General features: G+C 33.3%; 2 protein-coding genes across 9 annotated transcripts in view; both read left to right on the top strand.

Moving 5' to 3' along the window:
• The window catches only part of LOC148604455 (uncharacterized), a 58,780-nt gene extending 45,433 nt beyond the window's left edge, over positions 1 to 13,347 (top strand). For 7 of the 8 annotated variants that reach the window (XM_088547708.1, XM_088547714.1, XM_088547706.1 and 4 more), the window contains 3 exons: positions 196 to 2,471; positions 7,789 to 7,900; positions 8,744 to 13,347. In XM_088547708.1, the coding sequence (XP_088403834.1) occupies positions 196 to 2,471; positions 7,789 to 7,900; positions 8,744 to 8,851 (2,496 nt within the window). In that variant the 3' untranslated portion in view covers positions 8,852 to 13,347. The remainder of the gene's footprint in view (positions 1 to 195; positions 2,472 to 7,788; positions 7,901 to 8,743) is intronic. The other variant, XM_088547709.1, reaches the window with a different exon arrangement.
• A 7,370-nt stretch (positions 13,348 to 20,717) lies between these two features.
• Positions 20,718 to 22,303, top strand: part of LOC148604456 (uncharacterized) — a 38,768-nt gene continuing 37,182 nt past the window's right edge. Inside the window, exon 1 of the mRNA XM_088548714.1 lies at positions 20,718 to 20,989. Within this exon, the coding sequence (XP_088404840.1) occupies positions 20,873 to 20,989 (117 nt within the window). The 5' untranslated portion in view covers positions 20,718 to 20,872. The remainder of the gene's footprint in view (positions 20,990 to 22,303) is intronic.

The raw sequence follows: 22,303 nt of genomic DNA on the forward strand, positions 1-22,303 counted from the left end.
TTGTGCCTATTGTTAATTTAACATGAATAAATGTACCTGTGTAATAAAATAAGTTTGGATGATTATTTCTGTTTTAGAAAGTATTTTAAAAATAACTGTGCTTTAAAATCTGGTTTATCCAAGCATACTATGTGAATATTTTGAATCTGTTAGGTTGTTTAGATTTTATTTGTATTCATTATTTCATGCTTTCAGATGGTAGAAGATGAAATTGATGGATCTATAGTAAGGAACACAACACATGAAGGGGAGAAAACTCATGATGAATTACCAGAGAGCACAGTGATATGTGATAAACCATTAGAAACTACTATTGATAAAGACATTGCAGCATTATCTCCCATTAAACCTCATAGTGGCAACAAATCAGAGGATGAAATGTCTCAAAAGTCAACAGATTCTGTTGACAAAAAATCTAAAATACCAAAAACTGTGTCAAAAGATTCACCTAATAAGCGGAGCAAGTTACCAATGGCCGTAAGACCAAATCGGCCTGCGCCACCACCACCAGTTCAACATCACTCTACACCGGAGTCCAAAACAAATCTAATGGATAAATTTAATAAAACAAAGAATACTGCATCTAAAGACAAAATTGGAATTAAGAAACCAGATGTGCCAAAAAGGTTTATTAAGCCAAAATTACGAAAAGTGCCTAAACAGAAAACTAAAGCAGGTAATGAGTCAGAACTGTGTAGGAGAAAGGTCAGATCGCCACCTCCACCACGGCCTGAATTGCCGAAACTGTTGCGAGAGAAATACAGCATTAATAGAAATCAAGTTAGAAGTGCTAACTGTTCAAATATACAAGACAATAGTTTAGGCTCTGATTTACCAGACTCGAGTGTACAAAATGATGTCAGACATACAGACACTAATGAACCAGCTGTTATAGAGGTTGATAATGATGCTAATCAAAGCGTTGTCTGTGACAGCAGCCAAAATATGACAAGTTTCTTAGAAAATTCGGTTACTACTGATACAAGCTTTGGGAAAATGTCAGGTTTGACAAGTCTGTCAAGTAGTGTTCAAGGGGAGAGAACTCATGACCAGTCAGAATTAACAAATGTATCTGCCTTCAATGTGTCTGATATAAATAATGATTCAAAGCAGATTTTAATCAAACAAAATTCAGTGGAAAATAATCAGACAGCAGACAACTCTGGTCATATAGTACAAGAAAATAACTTAAATGGTCCAATGAGCAAAGATACAGATGATGGACAAATTGGAAATGTTGATGACTCTCAAAATTCTGCAAATCAAAAGAGTGCTAATTCTGATAATCAGACTGTGTCAAAAATTCCTCCACCCAAATCTTATAGTATGAAAGAAGATTCACCAAAACAAACATTGATTCCAAAGTCACAAAGCATGAAAACTAACTCACCTAAACCACCTCCTGTGGCCCCTAAACCGAACAAGGCATCTGTCGGTCATTATAATTCTCATTATGATGACCCAGGTTACAGCCAAGTTGGGGCAGGTCTAGTTGGACAAGATGTTGTGGATGGACCTGAAAAGTTTCCCCTATACAAAAGGCCACAGAGCCCTATATATAGTAGAATAGACAAAAAATGTATTGTGCCAAATCAAAATGGACCAATTCAGTCATCTAGTGGAAGACCATTTGTTGAGGGTAGTATTAAAAGTGAATTAAATGGTCATCAGAAAACTCCATTGGAAAGTTGTGTTGATCCACCTTGTGTTCACGAACAGGAAAGTGATTATAATGCTCAAGATTTAGACCATTGTAGTGGTAACAAAGGTGATAGTGACATTGACACAGATCATGTGATTTCTAAGGTGAATGGTTCTCCAGGATTAAGTGAAAATGGACCATCTGCATCGTTAGACAAGGTCTCACATAACTCTGTTCCGAAACCTTCAATGATTCCTGGTCCAGGGTCTCCACAACCAAGCAGTATTCCAAAGAGAACTATGAGCCCTGTTGTTAAAAGAAAACAAGGAGGTCCTCATTCTTCTATTCCAAAACCAAATATGAGTTCTGTCAATCCACCAGAAAAAGACCATAAAGTTGGTAACGGTCAAGACCATACATCAAAACCTGAGAGGCCTTCTAGGCCACCTAATGTTGTCAGACACAGCAGTTTAAGTAGTCCTTCACCAAGTAGACTTCCAAAAGTTGAAAAATCTAGAAGTATGAGGGCTGAGTCACCTAGTGTGGCTAGAAAACATCAAAAGCCAAAACAAACGAAAGATGTAAGTAAAATTCCAAGTGGCATACCAAAAAGTCCAGCACCAAAACAAAAGGCTCCAACACCACAAAAGTCACCTCATACAGGGTCTAGATTACCAAGGATGAATGGATTTGTTAGTCCTAAACCTAAAAGACCACCTCCACCTAAGTCACCACCGGTGTCACCAACCTATGAGGATTCTGAAACCAATCTTGATCATGAATTTTCACCAGTTATGGAGGGTATACAGATGAAAAATGGGAATAGCAGGTACGTAAATATCAGTGTTTTGGACTGTATGTCCCTGCAACATTTTTATATCCCCACAAAACAAGCCAGGGTGAATAGTGATCATCATGTCTGTTGGTTTGTCCTACCTACTTTTAATTGTTGTCATCCAACTCTTAAATTTACTACACAATGTCCAGATTGAATACCACATTCACTTTTCTGGATTAATTCTCTTTTTCACTTCAATACCTTTTAAAGGAGGGGTGTCTAATCCTTTGACCAACTTCCTCTTTTTAATTTTTAAACTTTATTTGTGGCTGCTAGCTTGCAACCATTATTTTGACAAACCGACTGTGTTATTCAGTCTGTCCTTAAGAAGTATACTAAATAATGCATAGAAAAATTTTCTGAATATTTTTAACAGTGTTTATCTTTTATGAAAGACCCTTTGGGATACCTGGTCACATGTAGTAAGGTAATAATGATTGATGATTTGTATTCATATCTTCCAACTTACACGATTTAATCATGTTTTCAGGATTTTGACCATTTGTCCCACTAACACGATTTTTCAAGTCAAATTTTTCCCAAAACTTGATCAAAATAACTTAAAAAAAACTCCCAATTCAAACCACTAAATTTGTGTTCAATTGTTTGGTTTTATATAAAATACAAATTAAGTTTGGTTTTTCAGCACAATCTTTTTTTTGTTCTCCACTTATGCTGATGTAAACTTGAAAAATACCTTTTTATTGCTTCCATATGATCACTTGGTATGGATTGAAAGATTTTTATGTCCAGTTTTGTGAAATTCTGTTCTGTAGATTCTCAGATTTTTGCTGACATGTTGGTTAAATATTGACTTTTATTTTTTCTGTATTTACACTTTCTATTACCATCTCTCCCAAGCCGTTTCTATCTCAATTTTTTCTTTGTTTTTGTTCCATGACTTTCAAATTTCTTTTTTCACTTTGATTGTGGTTATCCTTCATCTAAATTGAAATTATTTTTATTTCACAGGGAGACATTTATGCCCCCACTCAAGAGGTGGGTGTTACAGTGGATTCCTGTTAATCACATAATCTATTTGTCTGCCAAAAAAATATGCAATTAACAGAAATTTTCATTGAAAGGTAAAATACCTGATGTTTTCAATGTTTAAGCAAGGGTATATTCTTTCCTTTTGTCTAATTAGATTTCTGCATCAGTGTCTTGTCATAAGAAAGAGAAACTAGTGTAGCAGAACTAATTTTTTTAAGAAAACTGCAGTATTTCACAAATGATGTATGGTTGTTTTACCCATTTAGGTGCATTTTTTGAGTAAATTTTGAAAAATATATATGCAATTAAGAGGAATTTTCTCATTTTTGGCCTTTTGATATGCAAATAAGAGGATTTTTTTTTTAACATGGATAAGATGGGGAATGTTTTTGTTCTATGATTTTTATGCAATTAACAAGTATGTGAATTAGTGGAATCCACTGTATAATGGAATCGTCTTGTCTTTCTGTCATTCCCTCCATCCCTCTGTTTGTCCAAATTTCTTCACAATTGTCTTACCTCCAGTGGATGGATTGATTTAACACTTGGCATGTTTCTATATATAGTTTGAGCATAAGTTGTAAGCAATTTGTTGTGGTGTTCAACATCAACTTCCTGTACTAGTGGGGGTATACCTAGTACTATAATGCACACAACTTGATGTTTAAAACTAAAGTTGACACTTCTTTTCCAGCTCTTTTTAATGCCAAAAGAATCTAATCAGGCACAGGGATAAAATTCAGTGTCATCTTGATATAATCTTGATAACTTAACTTTTGAGATCCACAAAATTTTTAAGCCATCATAGAAAATCTAACAAATTAATCTATTTTAGACAAAACAAAGCTATTTGAGATATTTAGGTAAAGTATAATTATTTGTCTCATTCTTTAAAAAAGGATGGTCTCTGACTGGCAAATATTATTGTTGCTGAATTCATAATGAAAATATGACCTAAATTTGATTAAATACACATAAAGAACTACATTGTGATTTTTATGTAATATTTGTCCAATATAGGGTTTGTAAGTTTCGTTCTAGTTCCATTTTCCTTTCTGGAATTTCCGACGTAGAACATATTGAAATCAGAGGACCGATCTGCATTTTAATGTTGACTTCCATGATCTCAGAATGCTGCATTACAATGCAGAATCTTCTATTTTATGCTTTCCTTAACATTTTTATCATGTAGAACTAGATATTTGTCATTTTTATCAGTAATTTTACATGAAAAGATGTTTTGCTCTTAGTACTGAATGCAACAGTGTTAATAACAAATCTCAATGCATTTGAATGGTAGGCAAGTCACGTGATGAGGCTTACATATCCTATTCAGTGAAAATGATTCATATTCCTTCTACTTGGATTTTGTGAATTTCAGCACCAGTATTTTTAGATCCTCCTCCAATCCATAAATAGTTCATTTTATTATCATAGCTTATTCTGATTGGATGCTCAATTCGTAAACTGCTCAATGGTTGGATGCCTAACTTGCTTCCAGCAAAGTTCAGTAAATGAAGTTGCTTCAGTGCAGAGTCTAAGACAATTATTACTCTAGAGTCTGTAACTGCCAGGTCTGTCGGCAGAAAACGTAAATAGGATGTCTGACAGTCTGAGTATGTCCATTGTTGTTCCCTAGTATCTTTGTCAATGGCTACTATCCTTCCATCCATTTCTTTCAACTGGTCTATCACAAATAGTGAGCTTACTTCTTCTTTAATAACTATTGGTTTTGTGAATAGTCTAATTTTGTTTCGATTACTTTTGGATTCTGCTGATATGACATTGCCTGATAATAGCATTTGTTCAATTATCCCAACAGATGCTCTCTTCCATCTCTTATTTGGTTCCATAAGACCTATCCACAAAACACCATTCTTGTTATTGAGATGAATAGAGATAGGAACTTGTTCAGTAAACTTGTGTATTTCTGATACTTGGGTTCTTCCGGTGTAAGTTTTTGTAACCAAGTTAATTGTCTTTTTCTCTGAGTTAATCAGTAGTATATCTCCGTTTGATGTTATGGTAAAGTCAATAGCCTCCTGGCCTTTGATCCTGTCCAGAATTTTTGGTTTCCTTGAAATTAAGGTCAGCTGTTCAAGATTTATTTTACTTATATCGCCACCTTGACAGCCAATATAAAGCTCATGGCTATTGACAAAATTCATGGTATTGACAGGAGGTAGGTTCATTTTGTAAGTGTGAGTATTTGTATAGTGAATCAAAGCGCTTGGATATTCCATTCTATCAAATGAGTTAGAACGTTCCACAAAAACATAGCTTGAGATAGATGAAGTTGACATGTTAGATTCTGACCTCATAAAGTCACTGTTTAAGAAGCCTATATTTTGTTGATCATTAGATTTTACAGAGTTAGTCGTATTGGATCCACATGATGAAGAGTAATCTGAAGTACAATGAATAGGGGAGGATGAGAAGGCGGGGGTTCTACCAACCCTCTGTAAATCCTGATACCTACATATTGTTTCACAATGCATATTAAAGGATCCAGAATCTGTCTCATATACTGGACTACTTGTATAATCTTCTGGTGCAGTTTCTTTTCCATTGCAGTAGTGTGTCACAAACTCACTAATATCAATAATGTCATCTTTTATTTGGAAATCATTTAAACAATCTAAACAAACAAGACGTCTCAATGTTTTACAGAAGTATGCATATGGCCTTTCTTTATGCTTTTTGCATCTTGTTCTTCTTATCTCGCGTTCAAGCATGTAATTTACGCTGATATTTGAATTCGATAGCATTGTATGATTTGAAGTTTCAGGGATTGTTCCATGTGTTGTTCTACAGTTATCACACATTCTCAGATCACACTGAATACACTTCCAGTGAATGTTTCTTTGTCCTTTGCAAACTTCACAATTCAGCGACACTTGTAAATCTTGTCTTTCCATTTACTATTTTCCTTGCTGAAATTTATTCGATGTTTCTTGAACAAGTAAACGTTCAACTAATTTTCCTCATCAGTGGTTTATAATTTACTACAGTTGTCAATTTTCTAGTTTCTGTTTCCTTGTTTTGTAAGCTACTGGTATGAGTAAGGATTTACTAGAGTAAACTTCTGGTTGTTTACCTACAACCAGTTTATCAATAAAGTATCATTTATTTTATAGCTATCAGTCATTTATCCAATGTTCCCTGTAGAATAAATTCTATTTTTTCACTCTAGGACTTAATTTCTCTAATTTTTCTTGAATATCAATTCGCCAATGACAAAATTTAAAATTTAATTTGAAAATAGCAATCAATTATGGAGAAAATCTATATTTCAAATAGGATAATCAATTGGTTAAATTGAATAACCAATGGTATTCCTGCTAAGAATGCTTCAAGATTTAACTCAAATACCCTACACTTGTTCAGTCTAGGTGTTTTACAGCACTTGTCATTTTATTTTGATTATTCACTCTTTCCCCAATCTCTTGGTAATGGATTTGGCTTCCTATCGATTATTCACTCTTTCCCCTATCTCTTGGTAATGGATTTGGCTTCCTATCGATTATTCACTCTTTCCCCAATCTCTTGGTAATGGATTTGGCTTCCTATCGATTATTCACTCTTTCCCCTATCTCTTGGTAATGGATTTGGCTTCCTATCGATTATTCACTCTTTCCCCAATCTCTTGGTAATGGATTTGGCTTCCTATCCATTATGCACTCTTTCCCCAATCTCTTGGTGATAGATTTGGCTTCCTATCTTGATAGTTTTTGTTTTAAGTACTTCTAGTATACAATTAATTTTTGAATTTAGATCTTCATATATATTTGAAATCTGATGATAAGAGTTTACTCCTTGAACCATGTGTACAGCATTTGAAAATTTGCAATTTGCATATCATTGGTATGTTTGTATTGAATAATCACTGGGTCAAGGGTATCCACCAATGTCTGACCCCATTTTATACAATTATAGGTTTTATTATGAGTGAAAGTTGAGTAGTTTTATTCCTTTCATTATGACCTTAACTCTCCCCCCCACCAAAAAAAAACAACAACAAAAAACACACACACACAAATGTGGAATTTGATCTCCAGCAACATTAACTTCTTGTGAGATGACATTACTCAAATTTTGACCATGCGATTTGTTGGATTTGTAGTCTGGGCTTGTTTGTCAGTGTGTCTTAGCCTGAAATGCATGAAATACATGTATCTGCCACAAGCCATGTAGTCAAAATTCACTTCATAAAAAAATAGGATTTCTAATTTTTGTGGAATCCTAATAATATATGGTACAATATTCAGTATGTTATATAGAAAGTAAATAAAAATCTTTTCTCTTTATTTTTCAGTATCAAACAAACTGCTGGGTCATTATTAAAGAGAACCATAGCATCATACACAGCTGTAGATGAAGATGAACTTTCGTTCCAAGAAGGAACTTTCATAACAGAAATAAGTCAGGTATAGATGTTTTCTATTTAACAAAAATATGATCTTTCATTATTTCCCTATACTGACATTTGCTTAAAGAAACTATTTGTAAGCCTTTACCTCTAGATAACCAAATGATGGGAGTATCATTCTAACTTCATTTGTGGTTCTGCAATAAACAGATTTATAACTACAGTTTTATAATGGTATGGCTCTGTTGTCCATGCTGTTCATTATAACTACAGTTTTATAATGGTATGGCTCTGTTGTCCATGCTGTTCATTTTAACTACAGTTTTATAATGGTATGGCTCTGTTTTCCATGCTGTTGATAGATATTTAAATCATTATGCTCCTTAACTTCTAGTAAAAAAGTGCCAAATTTGTATTTATTGCTTATTCCTTATATCTAATTGCGAATTTTAAATTTCATTGACCAGTTTCATTCTGGTTAAAGTCATATATGTCAAACATTTAATTGCAATTTAGAGCTATATCATGTTTGAATGTGATGCTTTTCCTAGAGGTTTGATATGTGTCTTGCAAGGCATTTTATTGCGAAATACAGACGATTTCTGTATCTGCTGTTTTTCTCTCAATCCTATGGATTATTCAATTTCAGTGAACCATAACACATAAGACAGACAAAATTTCCCAATGGTCTGACAAGACAGACCCTTAGTATTCAGTTACTATATATTATGTATAAAAAAATAAAATGAGAAAAGTGCTTCATTTTCAATGAATGGTGCAAACTCTAGGGTGAATGGCTCAAGTGACTCCTTGTTAACCAAATACTATTCAACAGTAGTAGATATAAGCTTTATATACTGATAGTATGATGTTATATATTTGTATATTTTTTCCTATTTAGGATGAAAAGAGTGGCATTTGTGTTGGCATGTTACCAAATGGACAAACAGGGTTATACCATAGAAGTTATGTGGAGGATTCTATTGAGGCACAACAAAGTGTTGTATGAAGTGTCACAATAAATGATTTAAACCACTCCCTTGCCTAGGGTAATATTCACTGCCTATCAGTTAGAACAGTTACAGTATATGTTATGTTGAGCATTAATTTGTGAATTTATGTCTCTGGTTGATTTTGTATTTAAGTTGATCACATGAAAAGAACAGAAAGTAAAATAATATTATTTTGTAGCATTAAGATTCTGACAAGTTTTGTGATCTCCTTATTTATGTATCCTTGAAATCCATATTATAATAATTACTCATCATTTCTCAATTCTGTGATTATTTGTCATTTGCTGCAGATTTTGTAGGGCCATAATGACTTCAAAATGTCAGTTAATGGTATTATGTATGATATATCTCAAACAAAAACAGAAGAAAAAAGTTCCAACTCAGTGTTTTAAGTTATAGTAGTATAGTTTTATTAATTTACAGCTCATGCTACAGTTAACTTTAGGGATTAAAGTTAGTCTTTCCATTAACTGATGGTGTGTCTTTGATAGTTAACTGGACATTTGACAAGGATATTTAAGCTTTCTATCCTTTAATAGGTTATTTCAATCTAAGTTTGATAGAAAGTTTAATATCCAGATATCTACCTGTGGGTGTTCATCTGCTGATTTAATCAAGGGTAGACTAATGCTATTTCCTGGTGTTAACTATTGTATGCGCTGTAATTTTGAATGTTTTGGTTTTTTTTTTTTTATAAATTTAAATTATGTGATTGTCAAATTAACTTGAATGTAATTTCTATGATGACATAAAACACGAACGGTGTATTTAAAGGCAAAGAAACTTACATGACGTAAACTCTTCTATGATGTAATATGACTAGTTATATCAAATGGTTAAATAAGTTGCCAGTACTTTCAGGGTTTTGTTTCAAATTGTCTTGCGTTCTTCAGTGCTAATGTTTCATATTTTATCATTTCTTTTGTCTTATTCAAATAATTTGTTATTTTTTGTGCAATATATGACAAAAGTGCTGCAATAATTGTATAGTTAACACAATTTTGAAATTTTCATTAGCTCTATTAGAAATTGTTTATGTTCTGTATTTTAGTTATAACATTTTATTTATTTTAGTGCAATTTTATTGATTTAGATTATAATATTTTAGTTCTATAGATCAAGCCATTTATTTTATTTTCTGAGGTTGTTATCTGAAATACTCACTTTTTAATTCATGAATATTCACACACACATACTTTCCAAATGTAGGGACTTTTATTCTGTTTAGATATGATTGTTGTTTTCTTATCCATGACATTGATTTTTTTTTTGTTTCAGCTGTTCCAGTGAAAGTGAGAAACCTTTCACAGTGAAATGAACATTGATAATTTTTTTATGATAAGATTATTCCAATTTTTAGCCATGTAAAATGTCCTTATCTCATCATGGGTGAGATAAGAGTAATCAAGGGAACCAAGGTTATAGTGGTAATCAAAATAATGTAATCCAGGGACAGAGACCAGACATGGAAAACAGACACACACAACAAAGAACATGAAGTAACTAAAATCATACATACAAAGTAACAAAAGCAAATGAGCAACTCGGACTCCACTGAAAACTGGGATCATGGACCAGGTGCACTGGTAGGGTACAATGAATGTGACTTCACAATGAAACAATGCAAAGGAAAAGGGGGTGCATTAAGTTCTGAATATGCATACTTATCACAAAATTAACTTTAAAAATGAGAAAAAGAATCAAACACTGCCAGGAAATGCCTAGAATATCTTACCTTTTGAGACTTTTCTGCCTTGCACTATTAGTGGTCATTGAAGTTCAAACAAATTTACATGCACTCTTTGTTAGTAGCTATTTAGAGGTGGTTTCCAACTTTCTGGTTTTTACCTTGATCTTACCATTTGTTATACAGATTTTGTCACAAATTTTAACTGTATTTGCACTAGTGCAATATGGAAATTTATTGCCCACTGACATGGCATTGGTTTCTATGGGGAAATTATTGTTCAGTATTTAAAAAAAAAATGTAAATTTATTTTCACACTTCTTGACTGAAAAAGGGAATTATTTGTCAGTAAGATCAAGGAATAAATTTATAATCTCATTCTCACATATCTTATCTAAAATAGGGAGTTACAGGTTAGTAAGATCAAAGAACAAATTTGTAAACTCATCCTCACATTTCTTGGCCAAGAAAGGACATCATTGGTCAGTAAGTTCAAGGAACAAATTTGTAAGTTCATCCTTACATTTCTTGGCCAAGAAAGGATATCATTGGTCAGTAAGTTCAAGGAACAAATTTGCAAGCTTATACTCACGTTTTTGGAATAAGACCGAAACTATTTTTGGATGTGTAAGATCAAAGAACAATTTTCTATACTCATTCTCACATTTCTCAGCAAGGAAAGGGAGTTAACAGTTAGCAAGATCAAGGAACAATTCTGTAAACTCATTCTTGCATTTCTGGACTATGACAGTGTGTAGATAGTCAATAAGATCAAAGAACAATTTTATAAACCCATTCTTGCAATTTTTCTTGACTTTGGAAGGTCAGTAAGGTCAAAGAACAAATTTGTAAACACATGCTCATATTTCACAGCAAAGAATGGGAATTACCAGTCAGTAAGGTCAAATAACAAATTTTTATATCCATTCTCACAAAATAAAAAGAGTTATCGTCAGTAGTCTGTAAATGCATATTCCTTGGCTATAAAGGGACTTTTCTATCAGTTAATCTGTGACTAACTTATAAAAGTAGATTCTATAATTGGCCATTTTGAGTCTAGTAGTCCTTAACAGTGTTTGCTATGTTTGATAATGTAGAACTCTAACCATAAATGTCACTTTAGCCATTTGTATTGCAGATGTAAAAATAATCCTTGTTTTAAAAAGATGTGGTGAGAAAAAATGTAAACTAAATATTGATAACATAACTGTCTATATAAGTTTAAAGGTGTTGCTTCTATGATTTCTGTTGGAGCTTCACAAATGTGATGTTATATGATGATATAAATTTGTACCTCAGATTTGACCTTGAGAAAAATTGTACTATAAGGGTTTGATAGATTATCATAAAAAAAACTTCATTATATATGTACAAATATAGTTTCAGTTATGCTTTACAGTCATCTTTATTTTAATGTTATTTGAGGCATTTCCGAGAACAGTATTTTTCTCCGTTTACAGGGTTTGTCAAGAGTTTGTTAGTGAAATCAAGATTTTATCTTGACCTTTATTGTGTTTCAGTTTCCAGAATAGGAATGTTGACCTTGTAAATCCCATTCATGTTACCATAAATACTTCCCTCTATATCATATTTTTAATCCTGATGTAATCTTTCAATAAGGTTTTGACTAAAAATTTTGTGTCCTTGAAAACATCTATTGAAACATATTCTTAGTAGTTACTGGTTTGGACTCTTAAATTCTAGTGCATCCATTTATGGAAAAACCTATTTGTCAATTGTTTTATTATTTGTTAAGGTTGTGAAAAAAGTTGCCATTTTGCAGATAATGACTCAGTTAAACTGATATTGAATGTCTGATGTAATAAGTATAAATTAAGTTAATCTAAGGAGTTAATTATATATAAATCCTTAGTTAATATAACCAAACAACACCTATCCTTCACACATAACTTTCTATCTTAAATTGAAACGGACTATCGTATTCATGTTCTACCTTTAGTAACTTTAACTTGTGTCAAAACAATATTGGAATTCAAGAACTAAAATTGTGCTATTACATAGCTCTTCACTAAGTTAACTTAAGTTCACTTAACAGTTTTTAATGAACATTAAAGATTCAAGGGAGATAATAATGGGTAGGGTCTCATAAAATCTATTACTTTACATGTTTAAAAATCTTTTTCTAAATTTCATTGTGAATTTCCGGGACAAATAATGTCTTAAATATGCATACCATTGAGAAGCCTGGGAAAAGCAAATTTCAAATCACTTCACATGTATTAGTTTAAGATAATTCAATTTTTTTTTTCATAAAATTAACTTGAATAAAATATGTTGGAAATCCACATTTTTACTCTTTATGCCTACTGAGTGTGTAAAGTCAAATCACACATGTAAACAATTTTCATACAGTTTGGTAGTGAATGGCACATTTATATGATTTTTAAATACATATTGAATATTAGCTTTGTTTTGAATACTTTTAATCAACATACTCACAGACTATGTACTTACAATGGATAGATCTAGGTCCATTTCATAGAGGGGTGGCCATGTGATCTTGAAGTAGTAAGGTAACGCCAAAACATTGAGGTCAAGGGAGCTAACTTTTGCAGCACTAAATTAAAGGGAGATAATCAATTAAACATTCAATTCTATGCAATGATTAATGTGAACAGTTTTGCTTTATGTATGATATATGTTCCAAAATGTTACAGACCTAATGTATATGTCTTCTCTGTTTAGTTTATTGTTAGAGCATTCTGTGTTTTTTTTTTTTAATATGGTGCTTTTCATAGATTTTATTTTTAAATGGAGTTTATATTATTAAATTTGAAAAAACTTCTACATTGTTTTTTTTGTAGTTGCAAATTGATGAACAGTTCCTAATCTAGATATTCCTTCTCAATTACTGTGGAAGTACTTTTCTTTGTGGGTACCAATTTTCATGGTTTTGGTGAAATTGATCAGTTCGTAGATTCCAGAATGAGTGAGTTTGACAACTCTACCATACATACGAATGGAAAATTTCCTTTTCCATTTGAACCAAATTTTGTTGTTTACCAAACCCTTGAAATCCATGAAATTGATACCCCACAAATAATAATACAGTATTTTTTGCACCTACCGTAGATTAGAAAGAGGTATAATGTCAATAAACAATTAAAAAATACCAAAAACATCATAATTTACTCTAGAGAAAACTATGTGTCATTGAAGTATAACAAAACAAGACCAATAACACCTCTGGACCTTTTTTCAGTGCAAATGTATCTTCAATATGTGCACAATTAAGGAGTTCGACCTAAGGTAAGAGACATAACTCATGAAATCAGTGATATGTTTGTATTATATTCAATTTCACAAAGACTATCAAGCTTTTATTTGAAGCAGAATGAAATCAGATCAAGTTATTAATGTACTTTGATGCTTACATGAGATTGATGTATAAACATTCCAATGATTTGTAAGAGTTGTGTCTCTTACCTTAGGTCTACCTCTTTAAAAAGAAAGTAAAAACTTAAAGAGTAGGTACACACAAATTAAATAAAGTACATATTTATGATTACATATATGTACTGCTTAAATAAGATCAACAGGCAGGTAAAATTCATATTAAATATTAGTAAAATTTCTCTATAATGGGGGTGCAAATCTTGTATACCTACATAAATTTTTCAAAACTTGAATGATATTGGGGTATTACTTTTTATGCTACAAATTACACTAAGTAGGTACCCTGGCAACCTGCTAGAGTCTGAAATTTTATCGTATGCTGTAAATAGCTAAAAAACACTGCCACCCTTTAGAAGGAGCTTCTAAAATTAGTATTTCTCCATAATGGAATATACACATATTCAAATTATATATAAACACTATGCAAGATTTAAATTGTACTGGTTTAATATTTTTTGGGTTATAAATTTTAGCATACCAGCCAAGTGTCACTATTTGTGGGGGTCCCAATGAGAATTGTCCCAAGTGCAATATTGAGTGGTGCATTATATTTTGTTTGCCTTAAAAAGCTAGAAAACAACACTTTAAAAAATTTGTTTTGGTTTTCTTGATTGCTGGTGTCTGTTTCATGCGTAAAACCCCCAATAATACTTTCAAATATTGATATATAATATCATGACAGCATGACAGGCAGAAAATATTACATAGACCTTGGTGGAAGCAGGAAAAAAGTAGTATTTCATCTGCCAAAAGTTTAATGTTCTGGTCATTTTAGGTGCTTGAAAACTTCTTTCATTTGTTACCTTCTAATTATTAACAGCATTTCATGCTTTTGACATGCCAATTTTATGCGAAATTTACCTTTGTCGTTCATTGAAGACCAATGGGTGGCTATGGGCTAACATTTTCATCTCGGTTTGGTTTTTGTCTCTTTGACATATACACCATACCTATTCTCCTTATATTTTAAAATATAACATTTACAACTACAAAAACGAGCACTACCAATAAAATGGGTTTTTTTTCACACAGACAATTCTAAACCGTTTTAAGCGGATTTTAGTACTTGAAGCCGTCTCACATAAAGGTACGGACAGAATTAGCGAACTCTTATAGCAGTATGGTAAAGTCAGCGTTAGTGTCGACAAGCTTTTCCATGATTTTCCAATCATTCCTATGACGGGGTGTCGAGATTGTTAGAAAAACATTGCGTAAAACAAGAAGTTGAGCGAGTCGAATAGCTTACACACGGTACAACTCTTCAGGCTGAAAATGCATATTTTTCAGAGTAAATGTATTAGACCCAGTTTTTTACAACAAAAATTATGGAACTCTGAAAAGGTGACCCAAGCAAACAGGAAATTGAACAGCTGAACCGAAAAGCTTAGACAAGGTACATCTAATTCATTCAAAATTTCGAATGTTAACCGAAGAAAATAAGGACTACTCTAAGACACTATACATAGTAGTTACATATACAGGTTATATGGCTAATGTAACAATGGGGAAACGGGAACTGGAAAAACATTAATATAATCATGAATTAATAGTATAGATTTGTAATGTTCAACGTTAGTTTCCTTGTTTTGTTTTGGTTTCATTATATATTTAACTTAATATTGGCTAAATAAATTGCTATAGAGAGGATGCAAAAGAAAGACTTACAACTAAAATTTTTTAAACTGTGATGTTTGAAAAGGGTATATAGCTTAGTGTGATTGGAGAATGTGGGAAGCTTGTAAAACAACACACGATGGAATTTCAGAGCACAAGATAAGTTCACTTTTTGATGTATGGTCGAACCAAAAAACGGCAACAGAAAAGAAAATAAGACAAATGAAATGTGAAAGTCATAAAAGAATGACTTATATTTATTTCTGTAAGACATGCGAATGTTTTATTTGCTCCGATTGTTTTGATTATGGCCATCCTTATGATGAAACAATTGAAATCAGCGAATATGTGGCACAATACTTCAATGAGTCATCACCAAACAAATATTTGACTAACACAACCGCGTTTCTCGCAGACTCCGGGGTATTCGACCTGCGTGCAGAATATCACAACCAACTTCAGTTAGAAACGTTGGATGTGTTTGATGACTACTTATCATTGCCGGGTTCTAGCACAGATAACTCTTCAATATCTTTAACTAAAGGCGACTCGTGTGACAAAATAGTTTCCATTGATTCTGACAACACACTGTATTCTCAAAAAACAATACCAGAGAGAGCACTATCAACGGAATCTACTGTATCGACTTCTTCCAATTCTAGCTATGTCTTAGTGCAACGGACAAACTCCCTTGATGTGATCGATATCTATTTGACCAAAACTATCACTTACAAAATAAATATACCTTCAATCCATATGATGGAATTTCTGAACGACCATGAAATTTATATCGGCTACAGAGGAGGTGACGTTAGTAAGACAAGTCTGAAACCTTTCCCTTTCTTTTCAAGGACTCCTAAAATTGTAAATACAATAAAAGGAATGCAGGTAATGGACTTTACTGTAACGTCAGAAGGTGACATTATCTTTATTAATTCTTTGAAAAAGACTTTAAGCATGGTTACAAAAACATGTAATCGACAACCACAAGTATCAGATCTACACAAGTTAAATGATATGGAACCCATTTCTATTCATCTGAATAAAGAAAGCCATGTTTTGCGGATAGGTCTTGTGGAATCACATATGAACTTGGAAGTAGTCCCTGTTGGTTCAGGAAAGATAGAATCGATGCTACTGTCAGGAAGGGCGGTATACAAATACGGACAAAATGAATTCAAACTGTTCAGTAAACCAACTGTTATCAAAGAGAAAGACAATTCATTATATGTCGTAGATCAGATTGCTGAAAATGAAGGAAGAATAGTGTCGGTTGATATAAAAACTGGCAGGATTTTATGGACATATTCAGACTGCCTGAGATCTCAACTGCCCTTTCTGCCGACAGATCTGTCAGTGATGCAATCTAAAATTTTTGTCTTAGACTCCGCGAATTTAACCATTCATATAATGAACGTACTTGGGTACCAACTAACGACAAATTCATTGAGCAATCTTCAAATTTCGCATCCAATCAGAATTAATTTTGATAATTTGAGTAATCTGTGGATTGCATGCGGATGTAACGAAACTTACACTTGTATTCACAAAATTAAAGTTTTAGGAATTTGAATTTGCACTGACTGCTCAAGTTGCGAGTCGATACACTGATTGATGTGTTTTGAAAATAAAAGTCTAAAAATCAGATCGCATTTTAACTCAAATAATTGCCAATTTTTTTTAAATTTACAATATGTTCTTTGGTCGATCATGTCAAGATCCTTTATCTTCTAGGAATGTAAAACATTATATCTAAAGATATTTATACTCCCAGGACCACGTCCGCTTGAAACTGCGGCTTTCCGATTAGACCCGAAGTAGGCAGCTATCCCTTGGTACTGCCGGGTTATAAGAGGCAAGCCAATGATATTGGAACAACTTGTATGGAGAACCCGTCACTTCGATTATACACGCAAAGGATCCACATGACTATATTACGTTCATTTCCGTTGATATGGATATTTTTTTCACACCTGAAGTACCGAAGTAAAAAAAAACGTAAACTTCTCTGATATCTTTCTAGTGTTCAGGGATGGGTCCAGTTGAGGGTATCATGGGCGTACCTCCCTTTTCAAAGAAAAAAGCAAAAAAAAAAAAACTATTCTAAACTGCTAAGTATTGTATTGAATGTGGTAATTTATCATATTCATTCATTAAAAATTATTATATGATTACCTTTTATACTGATTCTCGTAATTACGCCTCCCATTCAAAAAATCCTGGATCCTCTCCTGGTGTTAGAGCATGACACCAGGGTATATGGCTTAGCAAAATCCGGTCTATGGGATTTGTAAAGGCGTTATCCTTGTCAATCAAAGTCCTAGACATTTTCTAGTACGGGGATATATAATTCTTTCTTTTCATTGACAAGTGCCAAAGAAAAAAATGCACTTTCTTAGTCCTCGTTCGCCCTTTAAATTGATTTTTTCTTCCTGGAGATGCAGTTAATATCAACTTTGAGACTGCGCAGTTTTTAATTGGTTGCATCTGCAGTAAAAAAAATGAGAACCTTTGGCCCGTCGGAAAAATAAGGAATTTTTGCTTGACCTATGTAGGATTCATTAATGATGCATTTTAAAAAGAGTTTTCTGTCTTTCGCTTAAATATGTGAGCAGTATTAGCTCAAGAATAAGAAAAGGTAAAGTCAGTTGGCACTTAGGCACCAACTTCAACGAAATCTTTTACCAACATTATATTATTTGCCAAATAAGGTCCATAAATATCCCCTCTACAATTACTGTTGAAAATTTCTCGAAATTTAAAATGAGCATCCCGGATGAGCTTGCGCCAGTATTTATCACTATCCCTTAGATTTTTGTTGATTTAGTTGTTTTAGTTTCATAGCAGACATACGTAGTTTTAGAGCCCGTTATTTATTGAACATACCTTTTTGGGGATTTTTTTTTCAAGAAGTGAACAAAAACAAAACTAAAAAAAATAAAATTAATTTTCAACAGGCTCGTGATTTCTTTACAAAAAGGCTATGCTAGAACTAAATAATATGTTCATAAAATAACAGTACCGAAAAAAAAGATAAAAAAAAAAATTTTTTAAATGAATAAAAAATAAAAACTGGAAAATTTCAGATTTGTTTTGTTTTGTATTTTTTGTATTTTTTTTGTTTTTGTTTTTTGTTTTTGGTGTTGGTAATAGAACGAGCATACGTGGAACATGCTTAATATACACTTCGGAGAGGAAAATAAGTTTGTTCTACCCAAGCCCTACCGCGTGGATGTATATATATTGAGCAGGCTCATCACACTTAGCACAAAATGTTTTAATTTCGGTTAAGTACTGATTACGAATACGGATGGTAATGTGACAATTGAAATTCCGTTCCTTAATATTTTATCATTATCGACATGAATAATTACAAAAATCCAATAAAAAGAATTATGTTTGTTGATTACGATCGTTTTAACGCTATAAACTTTAATCAGGGATGTATAATATAAATCGTATTTTATGTCCCTATTTTAATATATAAAGTCAGGGAGTGTAATATTAAGTCCCTGATCAAGTGCAATAAATAGCAAAACGCGCCGTTTTCGTTTAGTCAGTCGACAGTTAAAAAAAAAGTAAAAAAAAAAAGACAACCCTAGATGTCATATTTGTGGTTGGTCTGACTTTGACTAGTCCCTGAAACGACACATTATACACATATTGCCTGTAGTAGAGTGTTATGCTGTAGTATCATACGAGACGAACTCGAGGGTGATATATTTACAGAGTGTGATACAATGCGTAACACCCTCTACTACAGGCAGTATGTGTTATATTATACTGAATACGAGTGTGTGATATATCGTGACGTTGAGGGTGATATATCCTAGAGGAAGGTGATATATCGTTGCCGTCGGGATGATATATCAATCAGTGGGGGCGGGGCAAGTAAGGATGTGCAGGGAATAGACTAAAATAACTCATCACCCATTACCCAATTAGAATTCAAGAATTTTGTACGAAGTACATCCTTACCATATAACTAAAAAATCAAAATCAACATTTTCTGACTTAGGACAGCAAAGGGTGGGTTTGACTAGTTTGATAGGGCACAAGCCCTCCCTCATTCCTCGGTAGCAAATGCATGCAGACTACAAAATACAATAATCACTTTGTATGCGTCCTGCATGATTACAGGGGTGTTCGTTTCGAGTTGGAAGCATTATGATTGATGTGTTGTATGCGAATAACCGCCAATAGTCGTGTGTTTAATGTTAAATGTCCTGTGTTTTGCGTTTGATTGGTAATTTTTTCCCGAATTTGCATTGTAATCATGCAGACCGCTGTATCGATGAATTGATGAATTAAAGCATGTCTATTTACAATGGCCTGGCACTTTTCGGGTAAATGTTACAATGCAGTGACGTAATTCTAGTAAGAGTAATCAAGGGAACCAAGGTTATAGCGGTAATCAAAAGAATATAATCCAGGGACAAAGACCAGACATGGAAAACAGACATACACAACAAAGAACATAAAGTAACTAAAATCATACATACAAAGTAACAAAAGTAAATGAGCAACTCGGACTCCACTAAAAACTGGGAGCATGGACCAGGTGCACCGGTAGGGTAAGCGTCCTCTGCTTTTCTAGAAACACCCGCCGAGTTGCTCATAAAAAGTCAAGTCCGGGGTAGACAAACGAGGAAAGGAAAACTATGACCAGTTGAATAAATCAGTTTTCATGGTGTTAATGGATACACCATAACGATCCACGAGTTCATGATGACGACCATGTAGCAACGTTAACCCTGTCCCAGAAGCCTATTTGTTAGAGTTCTAGCGCGATACAAAAAGTCTGCGTAGTTTCGGCAAGCTCTGGCATAACGTATGAGTTGTGATATGAACACTCCATACGCAGGAGCCGAAGGAATGTTGCCACAGATGAAAGGAAAGTTGACAATTCTGAATGAAAAGTCATCACGTTTGTCGTAAAGTTTTCCTTTACCATCGATTTCTAAGTGTAGGTCAAGATATGAGGCTGACTTCACAGTGTCTGTAGTATCTTTTATCTCAAGTTCTTTTGGGTAGATGCGATGTATCAAATCCCCGAAATTAGGATTGTTTAAAGATAACACGTCATCTATAAAACTTTCGAATCTAGGGGCGACATGGGTATGGGTCGAAACCAATACCTGGTAGATGGCGCTGCGATTAGTTTACAAGGTCCACGTTGTAATGTTGTGAAGTTACTGTCAGAGGATCCGTCAAGTGAATGACCGAGGCGGATATTATCTATTTTCATTTTCCACTATAATTATGCAGACGTAATAAAAATAAACGACACAGAAACATAATGGCAGTCGGAGGAACCGGTTCCCAGGGGTCCAAGCACCCTGTCAAAATTTTTGCAAACATTTTTATCTCATTCATTGGTGCTGGTGTTTTGGGACTTCCCTTTGCATTTAAAGAGGTTTGTTTCGAAATATTTCAAATATCTTAAGTCAAACTTTCATTTGATTTCATAAGACTTGATAAGTATCAGGATGTTCGTCTGTTCAGTTACTTACATGTAAGTGTGGTGTTAACTTATATACATTTTTTTTTATAAATCTGACATGTTTATCATTTAACTCTTTATTTCACTCATATTTTGAATAAAAAATATTGGTTATTCATGTATATGAACCTTAAAAAGTAATTTTTAGGTAAATTTTATTTAATGTTGGACAACTTTGTGAATACACATGCATCTACAAAAAATGTACATATACAAACATTATCATATATTATGTAAAATATGTATTACTTCAGTGATACATACATGCATGTGTATTACTGTACATGCATTTTTAAAACTGTATTTTACTTAAAGTAGCATTAGATAATGTATAGTTTTGAACTTTGCTATGACAACTGCATGTAGTTTATATATAGAAAGGTCTGAAAAATTCCCAACGATGTTAGAACTGTCAAATTAGCGATGCAAATTTTTGGTCTTTCCCTCGGCGGGACTCGAACTCGTACCGCTGTGACATCTATGGCAACACCGCCTGCACAAAGTCCAGCGCCCTAGACCACTCGGCCGGCTAGGCTATATAAAAATATAGCTTTCACTGACTGGGTCATTCCTCCTCGTAGGATTAATCTAGGGCTGTAACTTAGTACATGATGTATGGTAGTATGGGACAGTTCATTTAGATGTTATTATGTAGGATAGAGGATCAAATTAATGATGCATGTCTCAACAAATCAATATTATGCAAACGTCTCAGAATGTGACGACTCTATTCACTACACTGCTCCATCGGATCAAATTGATACAGGGAAGATATGTAAACGTATAGAAAGGTCTGATAAATTCCCAACGAGATGTTAGAACTGTCAAATTTTTGATGCAAATTTTTGGGCGTTCCCTCCGCAGGACTCGAACTCGTACCACTGTGACATCTATGGCAACACTGCCTGCACAAAGTCCAGCGCCCTAGACCACTAGGGTCTATGTATATACTGTATACAGTTATGATTACAAGTAACTTCAATTAATGCGTCATTAAGAATGATTTTGGTGTAATATATTGCATTTTGAGATAATTAAGTTAATTTGTACTGTAAACGATATAACTACAGAAGGGTACATGTAAGTAACTAACTTTTGAACAGAAGTACATGTTCAGTGTAAGTACATTGTACATTAACCCCAAGAACCTACATTTAGGACAATTCCAATTATTTTAAGTATTCAGTACTTGTTGTGTACCTGAACCTCTATATGAACATTGTACAT

The sequence above is a fragment of the Perna viridis genome, chromosome 10, assembly GCF_037379345.1.
Source record: "Perna viridis isolate PV_CMFRI_1.1 ecotype Kerala chromosome 10, ASM3737934v1, whole genome shotgun sequence".
NCBI classification, from domain to species: Eukaryota; Metazoa; Mollusca; class Bivalvia; order Mytilida; family Mytilidae; genus Perna; species Perna viridis.